At 35.7% G+C, this 18,005-nt stretch overlaps 2 protein-coding genes across 4 annotated transcripts in view; one reads left to right on the top strand and one right to left on the bottom strand.

Moving 5' to 3' along the window:
- The window catches only part of LOC125045901 (muscle M-line assembly protein unc-89-like), a 12,761-nt gene extending 10,476 nt beyond the window's left edge, over positions 1 to 2,285 (bottom strand). The window contains exon 1 of the mRNA XM_047643488.1: positions 2,213 to 2,285. Within this exon, the coding sequence (XP_047499444.1) occupies positions 2,213 to 2,277 (65 nt within the window). The 5' untranslated portion in view covers positions 2,278 to 2,285. The remainder of the gene's footprint in view (positions 1 to 2,212) is intronic.
- Positions 2,286 to 10,936: 8,651 nt separating this feature from the next.
- On the top strand, positions 10,937 to 17,365 carry LOC125046182 (L-galactose dehydrogenase-like). Of its 3 annotated transcripts, none has more exons than XM_047643876.1 (9): positions 10,937 to 11,020; positions 14,174 to 14,255; positions 14,635 to 14,807; positions 15,187 to 15,348; positions 15,462 to 15,553; positions 15,736 to 15,877; positions 15,960 to 16,091; positions 16,221 to 16,393; positions 17,185 to 17,365. In XM_047643876.1, the coding sequence occupies exons 2-9, from the start codon at positions 14,174 to 14,176 to the stop codon at positions 17,276 to 17,278; spliced, it is 1,050 nt and encodes a 349-aa protein (XP_047499832.1). In that variant the 5' UTR covers positions 10,937 to 11,020; the 3' UTR covers positions 17,279 to 17,365. The 3 variants fall into 3 exon arrangements, with proteins under 3 accessions (XP_047499832.1, XP_047499834.1, XP_047499833.1); XM_047643878.1 differs by lacking the exon at positions 10,937 to 11,020 and adding an exon at positions 13,064 to 13,175; XM_047643877.1 differs by lacking the exon at positions 10,937 to 11,020 and adding an exon at positions 13,865 to 13,997.
- Positions 17,366 to 18,005: the final 640 nt, after the last annotated feature.

Below are 18,005 nucleotides of genomic sequence, written 5' to 3'. Positions count from 1 at the left end.
TGTGCTGTGTGTCATGTGTCGTGGGTTTGTGAGGTGTATGTGTGATGGTGTGTGTGAGTCTGTGTGTGGTGTGTGTGTGTATGTGTGTGGTGTGTGTGTGTTTGTGAGTGGTGTGTGTGTGTGGTAGTGTGGGTGTGTGTGTCTGAGTGTGGTTGTGGTGTGTGTGTCTGTGTGTGGTGTGTAGTGTATGTGTGGTGGATGTGTGTGTCTGTGTGAAGGTGAGAGTGGTATGTGTGTGGTGAGTGATGTATGTGTGTGGTGTGTGTGTCTCGTGTGTGTGTTGTGTGTGTTGGGGTGTGGTGTGTGTGTGTGTAGTGGTGGGTGAGTGTGTGTACTGTGTGTGGTGTGTGTGTTTAGTTGTGTGGTGTGTGTGTGTGTATGGTGTGGTTTGAGTGTGTGTATGTGAGTGGTGTGTGTGTGGTATTGGTGTGTGTGGTGTGTATAGTGTTGTGGTGTGTGTTATGTGTGTGGTGTGAGTCTGAGTGTGGGGTGTGATGGCTGTTTGTTGTGAGATGAGTATGGGTGGGTGGTGGTGTGTCACTTTGTGTGGTGTGTCGTGTGACTGGTGAGTGGGTTGTGGAGTCTGTGTGTGGTGTGAGTGTGACTGTGTGTGGGTGTGAGTCTGGTGTGTGGAGTGTGAGTGTCTGTGTGTGGTGTGTGAGTGTCTGTGTGTGGTGTGAACGTGTGTCTGTAGTGAGGTGTGTGTTGTCTTTGTGTGGTGTGTGTGTGTCATGTGAGATGGATGTACCGTGTCCCACACACACACACACACCCCGTGTACTGTAGAGGGTGTCTTAGACTTATAAATTTTATTTATATACATATTATATTAATATATTTACTTATATATTATTTTATATACATATATATTATAATATTACATATATATTATTTATATGACAGTATATATTATATATATATACATATATATTATATATATTTACATATATATTATATATATACATATATATTATATATATTTACATATATATTATATATATACATATATATTATATATATATACATATATATTATATATATATACATATATATTATATATATACATATATATTATATATATATACATATATATTATATATATACATATATATTATATATATACATATATATTATATATATATACATATATATTATATATATTTACATATATATTATATATATACATATATATTATATATATTTACATATATATTATATATATACATATATATTATATATATATACATATATATTATATATATATACATATATATTATATATATACATATATATTATATATATATACATATATATTATATATATACATATATATTATATATATACATATATATTATATATATACATATATATTATATATATACATATATATTATATATATACATATATATTATATATATACATATATATTATATATATACATATATATTATATATATATACATATATATTATATATATATACATATATATTATATATATACATATATATTATATATATACATATATATACACAAATATATTATATATACATATATATTATATATATACATATATATATTATATATATACATATATATATTATATATATACATATATATTATATATATACATATATATATATATATATATATATATGAATACGTGTATATATGAATATGAATATATAGATATGTGAATACATGAATAAATGTACATATGAATATAAGAATATGTGTATATATGTATGTAAGTTCATATAAATATAATGAGTGTGCGTGTGCGTGTGCGTGTGCGTGTGCGTGTGCGTGTGCGTGTGCGTGTGCGTGTGCGTGTGCGTGTGCGTGTGCGCGCGCGCAGTGAAATTAAATGCTTATGAAACCAGCTAAAATGCTCCTAGAATTTGAAGCGTGGATTTCTGCCTAAATCAAACAATCAAATCCCAAGCTGCAAGAAGATAGGTGCTAAATCTGCCTATAAATCAGTATGAAATAAGAAAAATAAGAATTTCACCAGACAATCGCATATCAATTTTTATCGACTTTTGAAACGCAGTACATCAATGCGCCTTACCAAATATCGTAAAAGAACCATTGACCTTCCACCTTCACAATATCATACCAATGCTACCATATCTTTAGTGTATTTGTAAATACACTAACTTTTACAAATATCATATATATGCATAATTCAATAGGGTGTATCGTTCCTATTTACCTTTTCGGTACATTTGTCTTGCCCATTTTGTCTTGATCTGTAAATTGATTACTGTTGATTGTCATGTCAACAATAGCAAACTTCTTTTTTGCCAATGAAAGTTACGATGAGGAAACAAAAGATTCAACTCTTTATTTACTAACTGGCACGTAGGAGCCGCAAGGTTAGCTAGATTTGCAACTGCTAGATGGCGTTTTTCCTGTAAAAATAGGTATCCTCAACTGCACAAGTTCCATGCTGTTCATTTATGCGGTCTAAATCAATATCCAGGTATCATGCCCAAGTGTTTATTGTATCAGTTAGTGGCAGATATAGAAAGGTTCTGGATTCACTATTTGATTAACTGGACATTAAAGGTAGTGTGTCGTCATTAATTATCTTCATTATCTTCATTTTCCAATCGAGTCCTCCGGAAAAAAGAGACTTGCTTGACAGATTGTAAGGTAAGAATATTCAATCGTATATTTTAAAAGATGTAGCATTCATATTATGTGTGTCGTACATAAAAATCACTTTGTTTCCGTTTGTATATTATAGGGATATTTGGAACAGTATGGTTAAATGAAAGAGTTTTACCCATATATAAATACTATGTGTTTCAAGTCTCTTCATATAACTATGGATACAAAAACAGACGCATACTCTCTCTCTCTCTCTCTCTCTCCTTCTCTCTCTCTCTCTTTCTCACTCCTCTCTCTCTCTCTCTCTCTCTCTCTCTCTCTCTCTCTCTCTCTCTCTCTCTCTCTCTCTCTCTCTCTCTCTCTCTCTCTCTCTCTCTCTCTCCCTCTCTTTCTCCCTCCCCCCCCCCCTCTCTCTCTCTCTCTCTCTCTCTCTCTCTCTCTTTCTCTCTCTCTCTCTCTCTCTTGTCATGGTTTCTTCCTGTGATATGTCCTCCTGTGATAAGGGTCCATGCCGAGCTTTTTTCAACCAAATAAAAAAGTGACACTAATTTTCTTGGAGAACTTTTAAGGGAAACTATACTAAATTAATGTTAAAATCTGACTGAAACCGAATTTTCCCTTAGTTCATAGAAAACCTCTACCATCCAAAGGTTGAGGGATGACTACTAAATTTTCATTTTCTCTCCCCACCACCACCACCATTTGTTTTCTCTTATATAGTGGAATTAATCAACACATGATTTTGCTCCCATCATCGCAAAATTACTATATGTATATATATGCATACAAATATACATACATATATACATATATATCTACATACATACATACATACATACACACACACACACACACACACACACACACATATATATATATATATATATATATATATATATATATATATATATGTGTGTGTGTGTGTGTGTGTGTGTGTGTGTGTGTGTGTGTGTGGTGTATGTGTATTTATGTATGTATGTATGTATGTATGTATATATGTATTTGTGTATGTACATATATAAATACATACATACATGCATATATATATATATTATATATATATATATGTATTTGTGTATATATATGTATGTATGTATATGTATATATATACACACACACACGCGCGCGCGCGACTTTTTCTCTCAACATCATCTTCATGTATATTTGGCGAATATATAATCGAAACCAGTCAAATTCATCTCTTGTATTGTCAAGATTTTCATTCTCATTCATACCTTTTCTACATTTGTCAACACTACTTGCAACTTGCTCTCTTCTTATTCTTCATCTGCTACGTCAACCTTCTCCTACTCATATTATCATTATTATTATCATTGTTATCATAATTTGTATCATCATTGTTATTGTTGATGTTATTATCATTATCATTATTGTTATTTTTATTACTACTATTATTATCATTGATATTATTATTATTAATATGATTATTATTATTATTATTATTATTATTATTATTATTTTATCATCATTATCATTATTAGTTATTATTATAATTATTATTGTTATTATTAATATTATCATTATTATCTCTCTTCTTCGTTTTCTTTCTCCGCTTCGCCTTTTTCGATTTTTTTTAGCATAGTCCTGAGAGTAAACATTTGTAGAATTTGAGAATACATTTTTTCACTGTAAGTTTACTTGTTTAATTGTTTTTACACATAAATGGCTACACTTGTATTAAATCACCAATAAGCCAATTACGAGTACTGCCTGTCTTGCCCGTTTAGCCCTTTCTTTAATTTACGAAAATATTTTACGTTATCTTATTTTGCTATTACTATTGTTTATAACATTATAATAATCATAATGTTCATAATAACATTTCCCGGGAACTGTGTAGACAGCATTTTTCCCATTTTTTATTCATTTCCCCCGGCGGCAATGGGTTAAGTATGTATAGTACGCATCTGGCAAATTTGTTATTTATCTCATTGACAGGGAGAAGGATTACAGATTATGATAATGATTAAAGATGACATTATACACTGGATTAAATGCAAAAACAATTTGTTTAATTCACACAGTAAGTAAGAATTTGACACTGTCAAGAAAGAAGAGAAAGTTGAGACTGTAAGTCGGAGATATAATTTTCCTTCCATTTTTCAAACTAAGCTAATAGCAAACTTGAAACTGAATTTGTTCTTCTTTTGAAAGGATTGTTTCCCAGCAAACCAGTATATTATGGCCAGCTAAAAAATACTGCATTTCATTATACTAATAAAGCCTACACTATCGCCATCTTCATTAGCACACTTTAGGATAACAATGTTGACAAAGTGAACGCTGTTCAGTGTCACCTCGGGCATCGACCCTTACACCAAGTGGGCAAGTGTTGCAGATCCATGGACTTTACTCTTGTAATCATTTTCTCCCTTTCCACAGACACACAATATATATATATGTGTGTGTGTGTGTGTGTATGTGTGTGTGTGTATGTGTGTGTGTGTGTGTGTGTGTGTGTGTGTGTGTGTATGTGTATGTGTATGTGTGTGTGTGTGTGTGTGTGTGTGTGTGTGTGTGTGTGTAAATCTAGATAAATCAGAAAATTATTAGATTTCTATTAAAATATATTCGCCGCCACCACCGCTGTTTTATTAGAAAATAGGGAAAACAAATCTCCTCCAAGTGAATTAATTGTTTTAGAAATATTAAAACCATAATTCCTGTAATGAAGATATTCAGTAAACTAAAGTTAAAGTTTTATATATTTTACTATTTTTATTTTTACAATATCATTACAGTAAATCTATATTCTCTTGAAATACATTAAATCTATATTAAAATGGAACGTTCTTTAAAAAACTCTATAATAAACTGAGATACCCTGCTCACCAAAATAACCACCAAAGACACTCTGGCCATGGTTCTTCCGTCGATCTCTCTGGAACCCTGTTCCACAGACGACTGGGGAAGCGACCCGGGGTCAGCCTGTCGGTCGCTCCCTCGCAGACATCAGTATCACCTGATCGTACATCGTACGATGTCCCGTCATCACGGTTTTTTCCACTTGTGCCCAGCACTCGTGATTTTTCTTTCTTTTCTAACACTCGTGGAACAGCCTGTCCCCCAGGATGCTATACAGTTCTTTGTCACAGACTTCTAACACACGCAGTAACCCTGCACGGGGGGCATACAGGTACTACACCTTGCCCACAGGTGACCTGTAGGCTATCGGGAGGCAGGAGGGGCCTTACATCTCCTGTTGTGAGCTATGTAGCTCACACCGATACCGAAATTCGAATTTCATATACTTCTGTGACACTTAGGGGAGAGGATAACCAATTTAGTTCACTTCCATAGTTACACCGATATAACTTGACACAATTTTACAAGCTGTCCATGGTTCACACAGTTGAAGACAAGATTTTCTTCTCGGGGAAGTGACATAATCCACTCTTCGCCTGACCGGATGACAGCAGGTGGAAAATGGTTGTCTATGACCTCATCTCTACAGCAGTTTGCTGAACAGACACTCCATCCCGGCTGAATTTCTTTGCAGTTGATAAGGTCCCTCTTCTCCACAAACAGGTCCCTAGAAATCTGCGTATGGATAAAAGCTGTGGATTTCAAGATGGATTTGGGGAAGACATGGACCAGGGAAGTATCCATTTAGTGGTCTGGTAGAGGGAAGGTCAGATATACCATCAGGCTTCCCAAAGAACTTCCAGGCATTAGTTTTAAATATAAGGAAAAATAAACTGTGTAAGTTATCTCCATTTGGAGGAATTATGAGGGACACCCCCTCCTTTGTTAACGTATTTAACATGGATAAGAGTGCATCAGGGGCAATAAAATTTAACGAAAGTCTACCTATGTTTGCTTCCCGTAACCCTCCCAAAATTAAATTTTGGTTTTCCTCTACTCCTCGGAGAATAGCCAGGCAGTTCTCCAGGACAGAACTACACAAAATTATCTTCTCTAATAGTTGCAACCGCCGACCCAAGCCAGTGACCACTACATCTATGATCCCAATAGCTTAATCCATTCTCTCCAGTGCCCTCGCTATTTCATCCTCCCGAATAATGACAGTATCTAACAGGCTAGTGGTGACCCCAGCCATTTCAATAACTCTTCGTGCCAACTTATCAGATTCCATGATTTGGGTGTGCAACATATCTATACGATGATTAGTTACCCCTCCCATTATCAATCCTGCAACATTACTAACCAAATTTAATCCCTTCCAGAGAGAACTCTTCTAGCTGTGGTCATCCCCACAAACTGACTAAATAACTCATCAATTTCAAAATAACCCCGTTATTTTGTACATAGCCCTCCGGCTGCGAAACTATATATATTCTTTATTTACTGTGCATATATTTTTAAAATATAACTCCTGGTTATTATCTTATCTGTACTCCTTGTATCTCTCTACTTGTTACTACGTAAATTGTATGCATGATATTTTCCCTTGTTTCTCAGCCCCACATATTTCTCTGAATCTTCCAAAGTTTCAAAACTACTGTCGTCCGCAAATTCTTCTTCATTTTTTTCTTCTGTTGGGTATGCCTTATCTATATAATGGGCCTGGCCCCATGCTAATGACAGTTCTAATTTCAACCTATCTACGTGTTCTTTGCGTTCTCTCCCATCAGCAATTCTCTTAATTTTGGATACATCACTGATTTTTTCTAATACCGTATATGGTCCAGAATATAATGGCTGTACCTTTTTGCTCAACCCCATCTTAGGAGTAGCTTTGAGATATACCCGGTCTCCTTCTATGATTTGTGAAGGCTTGGCATAAGGTCGATCCCTTGGCCTTCTCTGGATATCTTCTTCAATATGCTCTTTGCATCTTTTAAAAATCTTTGAGCCCATTGTCTCTTGCAAATAATCTTCCACATTATACCAAGGAGCTGTGTCCTTTGAAAATAATATATATGTTAAATGAGGGTCCCGATGCTTTAGCGTGAAAAAAGGTGTGTCTTTTATCACCCTATGGTAAGCAGTATTGTAAGCTAACTCTGCCATAGGTAATATTCGATCCCACACTGACGGGTTGTCCCAGACCATCGTACGCAAAATTTTATTTAGTGTACCATTTACTCTTTCCACTTGTCCATTTGAGCTTGGATGATATGGAGTAATAGTACGTTTATCAATCCGAAATTCTTCTGTTAGCGTCATAAATAGTTCGTTTACGAACTCCCCTCCCCCATCAGAAATGATTTGACGCGGAGTCCCCTCTTTGTAAATGAAGCCATTCATAAATGCCTTCGCGACTTCTAATGAATCCTTAGACTTTAATGGAATTGCAACAAGGTATTTTGTCAAAGTAGCTACTGCTGTTAGAATATAACGAAAAACTTCTATATCCGGACCCACTATAGCCACGCTGAAAAGGCCTTGAAACTTCGGGATATCTCAAGAGAGGAACAGGGATATGTTTGCCTGGCTTACAGCGTAAACATATGTCGCAGGACGAACAATATTCCTTTACTATTTTCTTACCACTACTCGAAAGACCTTTCTAAAAGGCTTATCTAAAACATTATATAATACCCCATGAAGTTAAGGCACAACCGCAACCCCCCATCTCTCTTTCGTACTGGCACCAGTGGTGCATTGTAAGGAGAACGTGAAGGTTGTATAATCCCTTCCCTCAACATAGAGTCAATCTGGGTCCTAATCTCGTCTCTGTATTTCAACGAGATGGGATAGGGTTTTTTGTAAACTGGAGGTCCTAGAGCCCTTATTTCGTGGAAGTATTCATTCGAAATAGGTAAAGGATCCTCATCTAAACTAAAAACCTTTGGGAAATCCAAAACCAAGTCTACCAGCACCCCGTGCTTTTCTGAACCTCGTTCAAATATTTTGTCTAGTTCCTCTAATAATCTACAAGTTTTATTTCTGTTGCTCTTAACACTTGCTACTACCTGCCTTCTGGCTTCACCAGGAGATATGTCTACTAGTTTCGCGAGTTCTCCCACAGTCGTATTCTGCCCAATTTCAACTACTCTATTCCCTCGTTTTTAAATGGTATCCGAAACCACTTCGTGACACTATCTGATGACGGAATAGGAGTGACTATGCCTTCCATTAAGCATATCTTTAAATCCTTCCGAGGAATATATAACATTTAATCCATTTAAATCATTTATACTAATGTCCCTGACTAAAACACAAAAAGATCCACACGAATCTACATCCATTATTAGATCCTCTACTAGAAAAACATCAGTAGTAGTAGCCCCGCCACTATCTCTTGTCACATTCTCATCAATAGCCCCGCTATTATTTAATGCAATCCTCTCATCAATAACCCTGTTATAGTCAACTGCATCCTCATCTATAGCCCAGCTATAAACTACAGTAATATTCTCATCAATAACCCTGTTATTGTCAACTGCATCCTCATCTATAACCCAGCTATAAACTACAGTAATATTCTCATCAATAACCCTGTTATTGTCAACTGCATCCTCATCTATAGCCCAGCTATATACTACAGTAATATTCTCATCAATAACCCTGTTATTGTCAACTGCATCCTCATCTATAGTCCAGCTATGAACTACAGTAATATTCTCATCAATAACCCTGTTATTGTCAACTGCATCCTTCTCTATAGCCCAGCTATAAACTAAAGTAATATTCTCATCAATAACCCTGTTATTGTCAACTGCATCCTCATCTATAGCCCAGCTATAAACTACAGTAATATTCTCATCAATAACCCTGTTATTGTCAACTGCATCCTCATCTATAGCCCAGCTATAAACTACAGTAATATTCTCATCAATAACCCTGTTATTGTCAACTGCATCCTCATCTATAGCCCAGCTAGAAACTACAGTAATATTCTCCTCAATAACCCTATTATTGTCAACTGCATCCTTCTCTATAGCCCAGCTATAAACTAAAGTAATATTCTCATCAATAACCCTGTTATTGTCAACTGCATCCTCATCTATAGCCCCGCTATAAACTACAGTAATATTCTCATCAATAACCCTGTTATTGTCAACTGCATCCTCATCTATAGCCCAGCTATAAACTACAGTAATATTCTTATCAATAACCCTGTTATCCCACCGCTGCCACCACTGTGGAAATCTAGATAAATCAGAAAATTATTAGATTTCTATTAAAATATATTCGCCGCCACCACCGCTGTTTTATTACAAAATAAGGAAAACAAATCTCCTCCAAGTGAATTAATTGTTTTAAAAATATTAAAATCATAATTCCTGTAATGAAGGGATTCAGTAAACTAAAGTTAAAGCTTTATATATTTTACTATTTTTATTTTTACAATATAATTACAGTAAATCTATATTCTCCTGAAATATATTAAATCTATATTAAAATGGAACGTTCTTTTAAAACTATAATAATAACTGACATGACCTGCTCACCAAAATAACCACCAAAAACACTCTGGCCATGGTTCTTCCGTCGATCTCTCTGGAACCTTGTTCCACAGACGACTAAGGAGTGACCCAGGGTCAGCCTTTCGGACGCTCCCTCGCAGACATCATCATCACGTGATCGTACATTGTACGATGTCCCGTCATCACGTTTCTTTCTTTTCTAACACTCATGGAAGATTCCAAATCTTCCACATATATACACAAATATATATAATATATAATACACACACACACACACACATATATATATGTATGTATATATATGCATATATATATATATATATATATATATATATATATGTGCATATATATATACATATATATATGTATATATATATATATGCATATATATATGTGCATATATATATACATATATACACACACATACACACACATATATATATATATATATATATATATATACATATAAATGCATATATATATATATATATATATATATATATATATATATATATATGATATATATTTGATATATATGTATATGCTATATGTATGTAAATATATGTGTATATGTATATTTATATATAAATATGCATATATATATATTTGTGAATATATATATGCATATATATATGTATGTATATTTGTGTATATATATACATATATATATATATAGATATGTGTGTGTGTATGTATATATATATACAAATATATATGATATAACACGCATACATTGATGTGTGCCTGTGTGCGTGTGTGTGTGAACTTGAATTTCCACCAATCACAGTCATATTCACATATCTGTATACATCCCATTTATATTTTCGCGACGCCCGAAGAGATAAAGCCTTGGGCGTGTATACAGATAAAGGGGAGATTGTGACCGCCTGACAATAACAACTCTCACGGGTTGGGAGAGTTAAACCTTGTGCGAGAGGCGCTTATCACACCGCAAGGTCAGTCCACTTCAGTCACGTAAAGACCGACTCGTCTCAGTGTCTCTTCGTCACTGATCTGAGGCGTTGTTTTCCTCTTCGAGATTAATTAAGGTTTGGTTCGCCGTTTTCCTTTGTCTGAGAGTTTTATTTCAGTGTGTTATCTCTTGGTTTAAAGTGTTACAGAGGGCGTTGTTGCGTTTTATTTATGCTCTTGTTTGTTTGCGTAGGTTTTTAAAGGGAATATCGTAGTGTTTATCTTCATTTAAAAACAAGTTTAAAATAGGTGGTTTTCAACGGGATGTTTTAGGATTGTTTTAACATATATCATTTTATCGAAGGAAATGAATTATGCTAAATAGGTAAACCATCCGTTGTTAGACTTGCTTCATGGTTGTAGTAGTAGCGGCAAGAATTATTAAATTATGATTTACAAAAAAAAATATAGAAAATAGAAACAACGTTAGACTGAATGGTAGGATCATTTCTCAACAATAACAACAGCAAATTAATGATAATCAACTGTATTTAAAACGATAATGTTGCTGATAGTAGTATTTATAATAACAATACTTAGTATGATAAGAATGATGCTAATGATGACATAAGTAATTTTAATAACGATGGTAACGATGACATAAGTAATTTTAATAATGATGGTAATGTCGTTGTTTATCAGCAAATAACTTCGTTTGTAATTTCTATAGCACTTGATACGTTCACAATAATATATTATTTTGCATAGTGCCAATAAATTTGCAGCTTAGACAAAAACAAAGATGCTTAAACCCGCCAGCCATTTCGATACACAAGTTAATGAATTCTGAACACTGGTATCTACATCAAAAGTTATCATCCAAAAAAATATTAAATTCTTATGTACTCCTTGGGATAATGCTACGTACCCATGACCCCTAGATGTAAAGAATACCACAGTTATGACTAATGCCCGACGCTCAAAGATCAAACAAGCAGTGCCCACTTCCATGCCTGTAGCTCTGGCAGTGAGCAACAGTGCGGTCAAGCTGCAAAGTCAACATCCTCGCTAAATGCAATGTGAGATAATTTATGTGTGTGCGTTAGTGACTACGTGTCTCCATTCGTGGATGTGTGAGCGTACATATATTATGTGGTATATGTATTTTTTTTTTTTTTTTTTAATAAATTTCGAAAGGAAGACGTAAACAACTGTAATAATTATAAGTACGATAAATGCGTCCGGGCGTGCGAATGCAGTTCCATCAACTACTTCATAGCTTGCGAGTTTCTATTTGCATAATTTCCTAAGAATAGAATTGGTCTCACATAACGAATATCTGTCCTTTCCAAAGGGGGTTCGTTTTTCAAAGTTTCTCCTAAGGATCACGGACGGATATTCCTAGTGTTCTGTGCGCTGCGGGTATCAGGCATTATCCTTAAAGTTTCCGCAGAGAGGTGCCTACACCCTATTCTTTCTGTTTAAAATAGTAATTATATGGTACTGTAGTGAGAATACAACTTAAAATGCTAATTCATGCATACTTCTGCAACTTTATATGAAAAAAATAATTTCACATAGTTTTACATTTATTAATGGCGGCAGATTATCACAAATCCGATGTTATTTATTAATCATATATATATACATACTTATATACATATACTTATATATACATATGTATATATGTATGTAAATACACGTATGCATGTTTGTATGTATGTATATTTTCTTTAAGTTTAATAAAGAATTCTGCTGGGACTTATAACCTTATTGATGCCATTTAAAGCAGACTTTTTGTTATGTCTATAAATGTAGAAACATTCTTCATGGAATGTCAACAACAAATTGAATATCGAAAGTCCAACGCGAACATGCAGTTTCCTACTTGGCAATCATCTGATAGTTTAACTGTAGAACTTGTTTTCTTTGGTTACAACTGTTTTTGTCGTTACCGTAATACCGAACTTGTTGTTTTTTTTTTTTTCCCCTTTCTTTTTTTCATAAGATACTTGGACTTTTTCCACTTTCATTCAGTTTGCAGTCATTTTTCTTGGACGTTTGATTCAACCTACAGATTTGTATCTATATGATTGAAAAAAAAAAAAAAAACTGTAACAAGAAGCTGCAATATCCACCATTTGATCTTTCTGTTCGACTGTCTTGTACTAAAGTGTTCATGCCTTCCTGATAGTGTATTCACAGGCTTTGTTTACACATATTAATACATTATCACCAGTATTTCGATCACAAACCCCCTTTGAACACGTGGCCGATCTTCTAAGGATTATCGTAAGTAGATTTTGACGGGCTTAAAAGATTCTTAGATAATTATTATGTTACTTACGTTTACCGAATCGATAATAGACAGGTAAATTACTTCGTTGAATAATCCCCTGAACTTATACAAATAGTTATTGATATCTGAAAGTTAAGTAATAAACATTGTTGTAAATTCATTTTTGTAAATATTAGATAAACAGACGTTATATAAACCAGTAAATTCTTTAAAAAAATAACTATTCAATTTTAAATGTAATTCAGTAATTAGCACTCGGCGGAATTAGCAAGTAATATTGTGAATGATTTATGTGTTAATTGCAACTACGTTTGCCACATATGTAAACACGTACTAGGTATAATGAAATAACGCATAGTGCTCCCAGTAAATATATATATGTATAATATATATAATATATAATATACATATATATGTATAATATATATAATATATGATATATATAACATATAGTATACATACATATATATATATATATATATATATATATATATATCAGGAAGACCTATGTGTCTGCGTTCATATCAGATAACTGCGAGACTAGACAAGTCATCAAAAGGAATTGTTAACTTTGGAAACGTTTATGACAGAACACGGTATGCGATGTACCGCGTTAATATAGTGAGAGTTGGAATACATTCAATACTGAAAATATGAGGGAAGGGAACATCGAAAAGTAAGCGTTGTAGTCACTATATGGATGAATAGTTTCGCGTTACCAGTGGCGAAAACTTCCTACACGTCATTTTTCGTTAACGTTGCGTAAAAACCGTGGCTGTTACTATGCCTAGAGCCCCAACGAAGCAAGACCAGTGGTAACGAAATAACGAAGCTTGTAAATCACAGAGATTGCTCGACGATGCAATGGATCAAAACATTGTCCCTCTGCTTCAAGCTAAAGCAAAACGAATTGAGAAAGTTTACTACTGTCGGATAAGTTTAAGACATCATATTAAACTTTATAGTTAGTATATATGATTGAATTTTACAGATGAACCAACCAACTTTTGTCGAGGGCTTCCATGACCCAGAAGCCGTCAAGAAGATGACATACCACCCCCTTGGAAACACAGGTGAGGCTTATGCGTTCTGTCTGTCTGGCTAAAACACATTTGGTAGATTAGAGTGACACAAATAAGTATTTCTATCTCGATACGGCTGAAAGAGATGTGAGACAGGGCTAGGTTTGACAGAGAGTGGGGGAGATAAACGGAATTCAAAACCATTATATGATACGTTGAAATGTTTGTATAGAGATGCATACATGTATAATTGGAAACCATATGATACGCTGGAAGGTTTGGGTATACAGAGATGTAGACGAATTCGTGTGTACGAATTCACATACTCAGTGATGCGTTGCGATTCGTAGTAGGCCTTACTCTTACGGACCTGTGTTAAGAGGTCACATTATTCCTGTGTTTACCTCATTTCATTGTTATGGTTCCTCAGGGATGCAGGTGTCCCGCTTATCCTTAGGTGGTGGTCCCATTGGAGGTCTCTACGGGAACACTTTGGAGACAGAGTGTGTGAATATGATACACTCTGCTCTCAAAAGCGGCGTCAACTACATCGACACTGCCCCTTGGTACGGTAACGGCAGGAGTGAGGAGGTATTGGGGAAGGTAAGAGGTATTGTAGTTATATTTTTCGCCATTTTCATATATCAAATTATGGTTGTGGAAATATTTTAAGAATGTGTAGAAGGAAGTTAGCAACTTTTTAGATTTTTTTTTTTTTTCAAGTAGAGAGTTGTGATGTGAACAGTTAGTTATGAGGGGGAAAAAACGTTGCTATTATCGCCTGTTAGTGTCTTGTGGAGCGCTCCGCATTCGAAGCATAATGTCAGTTAATATCGACTGAAAATGTATGAAATATAGATTCTTGCCACAGCTATCGTCCGGTATGTCATGTCGATGCTGCCAAAAAAGAGCACTTGTGTATGTGTATGTAAGTGTAAGTGAGCGTATAATTATATATATACACACCTGTCACTGTCACCAGGCCCTGAAGGACGTGCCTCGCAGCGCCTACTACATCGGCACCAAGGTCGGCCGTTACGAGCCCTGCGTGGAGCGCATGTTCGACTTCTCCGGCGATCGCGTTGCCCGCAGCGTCGACCACAGCCTGAAGCTCCTCGGCCTCGACTACGTGGACGTCATCCAGGTCTTTGGTCAATTGATCGTCCTTTGGAGTGAGGATAATTGATGAATAACCAGAGGCGTTCCGTCGCTTTTGGTAACGGTCTCAGTGCATTCGCGTGCTATTTACCTTTGCAGGTTCATGATCTTGAGTTTGCCGAGAGCGTGGACTTGATAGTGAATGAGACCCTGCCGGCGCTGCAGAAGGTCGTGGAACAAGGCAAAGCGAGGTGAGAACACATGGAAGGGGGAGAGGGGAGGTAGGGTGCGTTGGAGGGAAGGAGAGGGAATAGGGGGGGGATTAAGTTGATGCACTTGGAAGGATGAAGTCAATTAAAGGGTATATGGAGAAGCGAACAGATGGGACGGGCTAATGACTGAACAGCGAATGAAGACCTTCCCCATCTTGCAGGCATATCGGAATCACAGGCTATCCTCTGAGCCTCCTGAAGGAAGTGGTGGAGAGATCCAGCGTTAAGATCGAGGTAGTGCTGTCTTACGCGCGCAACACGCTCATCGATGACGTCTTGAAGGAGTATATACCCTTCTTCCAGGTATACAAATCCACTGCCACATTAAAAACAGATCTTTAGTTTCCTAATTAACAACCAAAATTCATCAAACTTTCACCCTCAGTCCCGGAACATCGGAGTAATCAGCGCATGCGCAGTGGCCATGGGTCTCCTGTGCGAGGGCGAGCCTCCCGAATGGCACCCCGCCCAGCAGGAGATCAAGGACGCTTCGAAACGCGCCGTCAAATTCTGCAAGGTAACTGTTAGGGTTATTTATTTATTATTCACTTTGGGATATGTAATCGCTTTGGGATTGCTTCGGTCTCACGCAATAGATATCGACGGTATATTTTCCGATGACATTTCATTCCCGATTCCTCCCCAGGAAGCGGGCAGCGACTTGGCTCGTCTGGCCGTGCAGTTCTCGGCCAGCACGGAGGGCGTTGCCACACACCTCATGGGCTGCAATGACAGTCGCATCTTCAGACGTAATCTAGAGTCCATCCTCACTCCTCCTACAGCTCAAGAGGTCGCGCTCTCCCAACAAGTGCGAGAAAAGTAAGACAAAATCAGTACTAAATATCAAAAGCAAAATCAGAATTAAGAGGCGAAATCAATACAAGGATCGCGTTTGGTCATTTTTAGAGTCGTTGCTGAAATAGTCATCAGTTACATTTTTATCAAAAGTAGGACGTCTATTATCTGGCAGTTTTATAAGGTCAATGTTGAGCTTGTCCAAAAGTTTGAGAGATATTCAGTATTCCTGATAACACTTGCAGAAAAGCGAATAATGAATTATCATTTCTTATTGCCATTTGCCATGGATTTTGCCCGTCTTTACGGGTTTTTTTTTTGGGTGGGGGGGTTCCCTTGCACAGCCACGGTATTTCGTTAGACCTGCCAGCCTCTAAGAAGGGGAGCGATATCCAGGGAACAAAATATAGCAGAAAGGGAATTATCCATTTTGAAATAGATGAATAAAAAGAGGACGAACAGGGAGAGGATAATGATGATGATGATAATAATAATAATAATAATAATAATAATAATGATAAAAATGATAACGATAAAAATAATAATAATAATAATAATAATAATAATAATAATAATAATAATAAAACGGGAGTGAAACTGACCATCTCAAAAATAATAAAACTATAAGAGGAATCATCCAGAAAAAAGAGAAAAAGATGGATGGAGAACTATCCACCTTAGGGCGGGGGGTGGTGGTAGGGGGGGGATCCAAGAAGAAAAAAGATATAAAGGAATTGTCTGCCCAGAGATTTTCCCTCCATTCCAAACAGCAGCCAGAGTAACCTATTGTTTTCCTTCTTTTCATCTCCACTCAGGTTCTTCCAAAAGCTGTCGAGGCGAGAGTGGGAAGGCGATAGTGTAGCCGAGTACTGGGAGGAACTGAGGAAATTACAAACGAGAAAAAGCTAAGAGACGCAGTTAAGAGAAGAAAAGAAGAGAGAAACGGAGGGAAAGAAAAGGACAGATATTTAGTGTGATTATGATAATAATAATTATAATGATATTAAAAAGTAATAATGTTGATATCAGTATTTCTGTCACCTTTATTATTATATTTTGTTTGCTCATAGATAAGATGTAGTGCTATTTTTAGTCACTTATATATGTAAGCTCATACACGAAGTCACAGAATTTAATTTATTTCAGATAGTTCTCAAGCTTTAACTACTTTAAGGGGTAACATAAAGACTCAATAGATATCTATGATTTTGCTCTCCAATGACTTTTGGTTCATGATATTTACAAACAAGATAGGATTAATCTTAAGAAGCTTTTTAATGTTTACTTCAACGAACCATTTCATCTATGTAAGTAATTGACAAGTTACGAACGGGAAAAGGCACGGTAGGCGGTGCACAACAAGTGTGCTAGACGAAACTTCTGTAAAATTATGGAGTGACTCTTGAGTCCAGATCCATGCACGACCTCCTCTGGTCCTGCCTTACTTCACGGTATGCAGGTACCCTCTTTCCCTGAAGGTAGTTCTTAATTTTTATGTATCATTTAGGGATGTTATGTGAATTTCAACAATTGATGTTTATTTTGTATTTTGTGAAGGCTGTGTTAGTGTGTTCTGTTCCTGTAGTACTCTCTCTCTATATATGTGTGTATGTGTGTCGTGATTGATTTCGGTTTA

The sequence above is a fragment of the Penaeus chinensis genome, chromosome 38 (assembly GCF_019202785.1).
Source record: "Penaeus chinensis breed Huanghai No. 1 chromosome 38, ASM1920278v2, whole genome shotgun sequence".
Classification (NCBI taxonomy): domain Eukaryota; kingdom Metazoa; phylum Arthropoda; class Malacostraca; order Decapoda; family Penaeidae; genus Penaeus; species Penaeus chinensis.
Note: the sequence above shows the minus strand (reverse complement) of the source record. Positions and strands in the feature narration are given on the sequence as shown.